The sequence below is a fragment of the Misgurnus anguillicaudatus genome, chromosome 15 (assembly GCF_027580225.2).
Source record: "Misgurnus anguillicaudatus chromosome 15, ASM2758022v2, whole genome shotgun sequence".
In the NCBI taxonomy this organism is placed as follows: Eukaryota; Metazoa; Chordata; class Actinopteri; order Cypriniformes; family Cobitidae; genus Misgurnus; species Misgurnus anguillicaudatus.
The window spans coordinates 16,443,260-16,451,660 of NC_073351.2; the positions used below are offsets into that span (position 1 = coordinate 16,443,260).

The 8,401-nt window shown below is 39.9% G+C and overlaps 1 protein-coding gene across 1 annotated transcript; it reads left to right on the forward strand.

The window, feature by feature from the left end:
• Positions 1 to 4,219: 4,219 nt before the first annotated feature.
• LOC129419263 (extracellular calcium-sensing receptor-like) lies at positions 4,220 to 7,528 on the forward strand. Its single transcript, XM_055174350.2, has 6 exons — positions 4,220 to 4,425; positions 4,641 to 4,929; positions 5,009 to 5,764; positions 5,855 to 6,082; positions 6,344 to 6,467; positions 6,615 to 7,528. Exons 1-6 carry the CDS (start codon positions 4,220 to 4,222, stop codon positions 7,526 to 7,528), a joined length of 2,517 nt encoding a protein of 838 aa, XP_055030325.2.
• Positions 7,529 to 8,401: the final 873 nt, after the last annotated feature.

Genomic DNA, 8,401 nt, shown 5'->3' on the forward strand with positions numbered 1-8,401 from the left:
CCATCGAGAAAGGTGAGGGGGAAGGCTGAAACGGCCGGTTCCAGGCAGAAAACTGGGTTTTGCATGACCACGTCAGCTTGTCATGCACCTTGGGGTAGAAGGGCAGGGGGGTGAGGACTAAGAAGTCCGAGGACTTCCAAAGTACCAATCATCTAGGCGGGACGGTTCGAGTGGGGGAGGTTGAGTCTGAAGGAGGGGGCAGGTCCAGATCAGTGTCTAAGGTTGACAAACCCCCCCAATGTTACGGTGGACATTGTCTCCGGTGGAGGTCCGACAGAGGATGAGGACACTGTAAAACATAGGCCACTCGTCTCCATTGGAACCTCTGCTGACGATGGATCAGAGAGTCACTGGACAAACCAGCAGACCGGTTCAGCACCGTTATATGGAGATCATCTTGTCAAGCTTCGCCACTGTACCCTAACCAGTGCTTGGCTTGAAAGGAGGGTGATGCACCTGGAGAAACACCACCCATCTCCGCACATCCACCATAGTCATGCCCTCACAGAGGGGGCACGAGCTATCACGAAATGCCGCCTCTGCGTGCTGGAGCCCCAGACATGAAAGCCAGCGATCATGGGTTTCCCGGAGCAATGAAGACACCGCATCCAGGAACGGAACACGGACGGAGTGCCATCTTTAAAAAGACGCACCCGACCGTGACAAGAGTGAGTGGCTATCTTTAAAAAGACACAAAGCTCAAACATGCTGCTCTTTTAGGACTTTCACTCTTTGTGGAGTTGATGAGGCACAAAAGGAGAGGCAACGCACTCACTCAAACTCAAGCCTAAAACTGAGAGAGAGAGATGAAAGAGAAAAAGAGAGAGAGAGAGAGAGAGAGAGAGAGAGAGAGAGAGTGCTGTGAGTCCAATCAACTTCAGCAAGCAGTGTTGATTTTCCCAGAAAAGAATCTTCGAAGATCAGAGTGCTTCACGAGAGCAAAATACTGCTGACTTTCGAAGCAATATAGCTGATTTGGTATTCTGCACCTGCTGCTTATATGCCCACCTGGCGTGACGTCGTAGTGACCGACTAAAAGGGAACATGATGTAGCCTAGAAGTGTTTCATTACTAAACACAAAAATATATGTTCTGTAAATGTTCCTGAAACTTAAAAAAACATCTCAGGTTACGTATGTAACACTGGTTCCCTGAGAAGGGAACGAGACGCCTCAGCATGACTGATCTGAAGCACGTGTATCAAATACATAATGATGAGATAATGAGATGATGAGCGTGATGCAGCGCGGACCAGGGGTATAAGATCCCATCCCATACAAATACACTCGCTACCAAGTGCCAAAACAAGTGCCTACAGGGATGCAGGGAGTATGGCATGGGGAATTAGAGTTACATACGTAACCTGAGACGTTCCCTTTCGAGGAACTCGAGCTGCATCGCCATAGCAACGCATTGGTGAACGAGATGCCTACGCTTCCATACTAACAAATGCCTGTAGCGTGTATAAACTAAACACAATCAAGGCAAAAGAACCTGGGACCAGTGAAGACCAACCGGCCGCTTCACATATGTCCTGAAGTGAAGCGCCTGACCATAAGGTCTTAAAGGCAGCGATACCCCGTATAGAGTAGCTTCTTAGACATACTTCAGTGTAACAGATGGCTCGGAGTCAGATCAAGGCCATTGGGCATCTGGATTGTAACAGCTCTAAAATTGTGACTTTAGATAACCCTTTCTCCTGATAACACAATCACTCAGATCTCTATCACCTATCAAGGTTGTAAAATGGGGAACAATTCAAACAAATGCAGTCTTCAAAGGAGCTTCAAAGGAATTTCACCAGAGAAACCTGAGAGCCGATCGAATGACAATCGCCAGAGACACAGCAGGGGGCTGTAGCGGTGGTGCTTTAAAGAAAGCGAGGGAAAGATGAATCCATATGCAATGAGGTTTTATTGTAGAAAATCCCAAAAAGGGCCAGCAAACATATCCAGAGGCCAAATCCACAAAACGTAATCCAAATACAGGCAAATGATCAGGGCAGGCGGCAAAACAGGCAAAATCCAAATCACAGGCACAGGTCAGAAACAGGCAGATAACAAAAACAGGATTCAGGTAAACAGGTAACAGATCAACAGACAGGCTGGACATACAAATGTAATAATCAGCGATCACTAACAGGACTGAGGTGGCTTTATATAAAACAAAAAGGAAGTGGGAAGTGAAGTGTGACATGATGATATTTCAAAATAAAAGCCAGAACAGAGCAGGATATCAAAATAAAAGTCCAAAACACAAAACACAACCAGAACACATAATAAAACCTTACAGGGGCGCGGACTATATGTCTCTGAAGAAACCACGTTTAAAGATCACAATGAGCTGTTTAAATGTATATATATATTTTATATCCCTTTACTGCATTAGCGTGTATATGTGATGTAACTGTGTGTTAACACTTTAGATTTTGTTCACTGTAGCATGGTTCATATCTTAGGTACGAAATTATTATTCAACGTGATCTTAAACCCAGGTTTTGTCTTATATCAAATTAATCTACTTTTTATTTCCTAATCATTGCTATGTATCATATTACCATAAGCCGCATCAATTTCATTTAATATTGATTTGAAGAGTTATGGAAACAAACTTTAATCATTATGCAATTACGCAAATGTGATGTCTGAAAGAACAAAGGCTTGTTTCCCGCGCGATCAAACACTTCGCACATTGGTCATTCACCTAAAAGGGGCTGGGCGCGTGAAAGGTCAAAACGGCCTATTGCCCAAGCCATCATTGCTCAGTAGCTCAGTTGCCCGGTGGCTCAGGAGCGCTCAGTCACTCAGTTACTGAGGTAACCCGTCAGCGCAGTTTGGAAACTTGCTGAGACTCGCCCAGAGTCCCTCGGATTCATCATCTTTTCTCTGAGCCCTGTCTCACTCTCTTCGGGACAGTTTTCCTGGCTTTGCACTTCAGTTCGGACAATCTACTCGGAACCATCCGCCATACGGAACAACCTAACAGACTCTGTCATCTTACGAACACACCTGGATTCTCTCTCTCCCTGCTCGCAACCGTGCGCAACAGAAACTTCGCACAGCATCACAAAGAGCCAAATGCAAGTATACGCTTGTTTTACTCGCTGATGTTTAAGCTTTACCCCTTATGAGAATTAAGGCGATCCTTAGAGATTTTCCGATGGTTTGTGCAGATGTTAAGCAATAGTGCTATTGCCAATCTTTTACTCTCTCTCTAGCTTTTTCAATCTTTTCTTTCTCATCTATGTTTTATGTTATTGTATGTGTGTATGTTTAGTTAGTCGTTGTGTGTACTTCGTTTTGTAGTTAATAAACCGGTTTTGCATTTTCACAATTTAATTGTTTCTGTGTTCAATGCTCATGAAATTAAAGTCACTATTTCTGCCTTTTGATCCAGCTACATGCTGCGAGTAGCACTGAATATCAGTAAGAAAGTTAATTTTAAAGGCCATGAAATTACATTTCGTAGACGTTAATATACGATTATGGATATGTCTTCGGTGGACGAACATATTAATTAATTGTTATTATTAATTCTGCTACGCCAGGTAAAACCTGATAAATTTGTATAGTTAATTACAGTTAATTATACATAATATTCCCTTTTGAGCTAAAATCTAAGATTCCCTTGGGAATCCCCATAGTGTTTCGGTCGGAGGTTCATAGTGTTTGAAATAACGTTATTCCCCTCCTCCCGCTGAATCGCTACATCAGATTTATGCAAATGTACACATAGTCATTTGCTGAGGCACAAAAAGCAAGTGTATATGGGATCCCCTCTTATACCCCTGGTCCGTGTGGCAACCCGCTCATCATCTCATTATCTCATCATTGTTTATTTGATACACGAGCTTCAGATCAGTCATGCAGAGGCATTCCCCAAAGTGTTGCTATGGCGACGCAGCTCAAGTTCCTCGAAAGGAAATCTGATTCTCTAATCTTAGAAAAACCAATATAAAGCAAATTATATTTTGTATATAAAAGATTCATGGTAAACTAGGTAGATCCTCCTGAGAAGTTTTATTCCTGCGAGCATGTACACACCAATCAGAACACTCAATTGTGACAACCTGCAACCTAAAAAAAGTTGAAATCTGGCATATGTCCTGCCCTATAAAACCATTGGCTATAATCATTCAAATAAAAAAATTGTGTCTATAAAAGGCACTTCGCGTATCAGGTCAGATGTATTTGCCAACCACAGCTGAGCTCACATGGGGATGCTAATCTTTCTTTGCACGCTTATCATCCATCATCATCACACAAAGGCGGAAAATGCCATTTGTCGATTAATGGGAGACCCCAAGCAACCACTGCTGTCTAAGGATGGGGACATAACTATTGGAGGGCTTTTTGCATTCAGAATTATAGAAACATTACCTTCTTTGGAGTTTACCCAAAAACCTCAGCCTCTGTCATGCTCCAGGTTTGTGACATTGGAAACTACCTGACAAACACTGCAGTGAAAAGATGCATTGCAGCATATTCATGAATGTACTTTGTAAAATCACTACCATAATATCAGGAATTGTTATTTAAGTCGAAATAATGTATAAAATTTAAGAAAATCAAATATATTTTCTGCCACGATCAATAATTATTTAGTTTCTGTTTTGCCTACTGGTTTTCATGTTTTTACAGTGTGAATCTAAGGGATTTTCGGTTGGCTCAAACTATGACCTTTGCTATTGAGGAGATTAACAGAAATGAAACTTTACTCCCAAACATTTCAATTGGCTATAGAATCTTTGACACTTGTGCTTCAAGACTGTCTGCTATGAGTGCAACTATGGCATTGATGAATGGTCAAAAGTTTACAGTAGGAGACAGATGCAATGGAAAGTCTCCTATACATGCTATTATAGGGGAAACAGAGTCCTCAGCCACAGTGATTTTGGCCAGAACCACGGGACCTTTCAAAATTCCTGTGGTAAGAGACAATAACAGCACACATTTGACAATTATCTGAACGATGACTGTTTTACTGTTTCTTGTGATTTCTTTTTCAGATAAGTCACTCGGCCACATGTGAGTGTCTTAGTAATAGGAAAGATTTTCCCTCTTTCTTCAGGACTATTGCTAGTGATTATCACCAGAGCAGAGCTCTTGCATACATAGTCAAACACTTTGGCTGGACTTGGGTTGGCGCTGTGAACAGTGACAATGATTATGGAAACAGTGGAATGGCCATATTTCTGAATACAGCACAGGAGGAGGGGATTTGTGTAGAGTACTCTGTGAAATTTTACAGAACAGAGCCTGAAAAACTCTTAAAAGTTGTAAACATCATAAAACAAAGCACTGCAAAAGTCATTGTTGCATTTCTTACTAGTTCAGAGATGTCCAATCTACTCGAACAGCTATATATTCAAAACATTACAGGCCTCCAAATGATTGGTGTAGAGGCATGGATAACAGCAAAGAGGTTGATCACACCGACAAGTTTTCATGTGCTGGGAGGATCACTGGGGTTTTCAGTGAGAAAGATTGATATTGGTGGGTTTTCAGATTATGTTATAAAAGCATTTTGGGACACAGCTTTTCAATGCTCAGAGGGAGATGGGAATTCATCTCAAGATGCAGTAAATTGCAGCAAATACCAAGATTTACTTGTGCTAAAAAATTACAATGAAGATGTGCCTGAGCAAAGATATTCAAGTAATGTCTATAAAGCAGTGTATGCTGTGGCTTACGCATTACACAATCTACTGAAGTGCAAAGAACAAGAAGGTTGTGAGAAAGACCTGACAATACAACCACAGCAGGTACAAATATATGACAGACACAAAAGAAAGAGGTTTTGCCTATTTCTATTTGACAGTTAGTTAGTTCATTCCTTGATGTTTTCTTGCTAGGTGGTTGAAGCTCTGAAAAAGGTGAATTTTACAGTAAAGTTTGGTGATCGTGTGTGGTTTGATACCACTGGTGCTGCAGTAGCCCAGTATGAAGTTGTGAACTGGCAGCAGGACTCAGATGGATCAATCCAGTTCAAAGCAGTGGGTTACTATGATGCCTCACTGCCCCCTGACCAGCGCTTTGTACTTAACACTGAAAACATAATCTGGGCTGGAGGACAGCTGGAGGTAAAAAGGCAATAACTGTGTTTGTTTTTAAAACATGTTAAAACTTTACTTAATGACTAAAAGCATTGGAAATTCAACCCAACAGACATATGACATCATTTTCAAACATTATTTCCTTATTTCCAAAAAATCATTGCAATAACATAAGCATGCATGTGTATTATGCTTTGAGGAAACAATGTGTTGTCAATAATTGTAGCATGGGTACATGTGCATGTGTAAATTACTTAATAAATAGCTATTATGTATATTTTTATATAGAAGCCAAGGTCTGTGTGCAGTGAGAGTTGTCCTCCAGGCACTAGGAAGGCCGCACAGAAAGGAAGACCTGTCTGCTGTTATGACTGTATTACATGTGCAGATGGAGAAATCAGTAATGAGACAGGTAAACTTCAGACCATCCCAAAAATAAAAAGAAACCTTGCTTGCTGCTCTTTTTGTGTTCTCCTCCTACTGTTTAAAATGCAGCTAATTTTTAAAGGAGTTCATAAATAAAACACTTATCTCTAACTATAGTGAACTTTCTTTCCAGATTCAAATAACTGCCAGCAGTGTCCAGGGGAATACTGGTCTAATACTGAGAACACTGAATGTGTGTTAAAGGCTGTAGAGTTTCTGTCATTCACAGAAGTTATGGGTATAGTGTTAGTCTTTTTCTCTCTGTTTGGAGTAGGAATAACTGTACTGGTGGCCATCCTGTTTTACAGTAAGAAGGACACTCCCATAGTAAAAGCCAATAACTCAGAGCTGAGCTTCCTGTTGCTCTTCTCATTGATTCTGTGTTTTCTCTGTTCACTTACTTTCATTGGTCGCCCCACTGAGTGGTCCTGTATGTTGCGTCACACAGCGTTTGGGATCACTTTTGTCCTCTGTATCTCCTGTGTTCTGGGGAAAACAATAGTTGTGTTAATGGCATTCAAGGCCACACTTCCAGGAAGTAATCTCATGAAATGGTTTGGGCCTGCACAACAGAGACTCAGCGTTTTTGCCTTTACACTTATACAAGTTCTTATCTGTGTGCTTTGGCTAACAACATCTCCTCCTTTTCCCTATAAAAATATGAAATACTATAATGAGAAGATCATTCTTGAATGCAGTCTGGGTTCTACTGTTGGTTTCTGGGCTGTGTTGGGTTATATTGGTCTTCTGGCTGTCTTGTGCTTCATTTTAGCTTTTCTGGCTCGGACGCTGCCTGATAACTTCAATGAAGCTAAATTCATCACATTCAGTATGCTCATATTCTGTGCTGTATGGATCACATTCATCCCAGCTTATGTCAGTTCGCCAGGAAAATTTACTGTAGCTGTGGGGATATTTGCTATTTTAGCTTCAAGCTTTGGTTTACTTTTCTGCATTTTTGCACCCAAATGTTACATCATCCTGTTTAAGCCTGAACAAAATACAAAACAACATATGATGGGAAAAACACAAACTAAGTCCTACTGAGAAATAAATTAACATTGTTATTTTACTGTGCAGTGTTTTTATTTAATGTTTTTATTAAAATTAAAAATATATTGATACATTACAAGGCAGGATTTTTTGTAATACACAAGATTACATGATATAATAGCTTAATGCTGCCAAATCATTTTAAACAAAGCCACATTGTCTAATGTTTCTATGGGTGCTGTTACACATGTCAATTTAATAGCAAAGACATACAATTCATATATGTACAGATACAGCAGGTGAGCAAACTCACACAAAATATTGCCATATATATTTATCTTATATCACAGCACAAAACAATTATTGTTAAATGGTACAGATTTGCCAGTCCACACTTTTATTACACTTTGTACAATATTAATACATATGATTTGCTGAGAACTTTAGATCTATTTAATTTTATTTCATCATGGTGTAACTTTTTTCAATTTTAATCTCAAAGGCATTTTACATTTGGCTTCAATTAGATCATTAGATATTTGAATTTAAGGCAATAATGCAAAACCTTTACATTCAAATTTCATCTTACTCTTAGCTGTTCTTTAAATGTCTGTCATTGTTTTGATGAATGGTCAGAAGTTTTTAGCACAGCAAACCCTATTATCATTAAAGAACTAATTTGTTATAAATTCAAAATATATCATCAAAATCTAAGTAGGACAAAAATATTTAATTGCAAAAAGTTTGGATGCAGAACGGCCCTATTGTTTTTGCTCAGTTAATATTATTTTATGAAATGACTCAAAAACTCATGAAATTTGCACACGTGTCATAAGTGCCAAAAATGTACATGTTGTATAGGTTGCACAATTGGCTGTGTAGAAATGGCTCGAGAGCGCCACCTACAAATATTCAAGAGAACAGCCC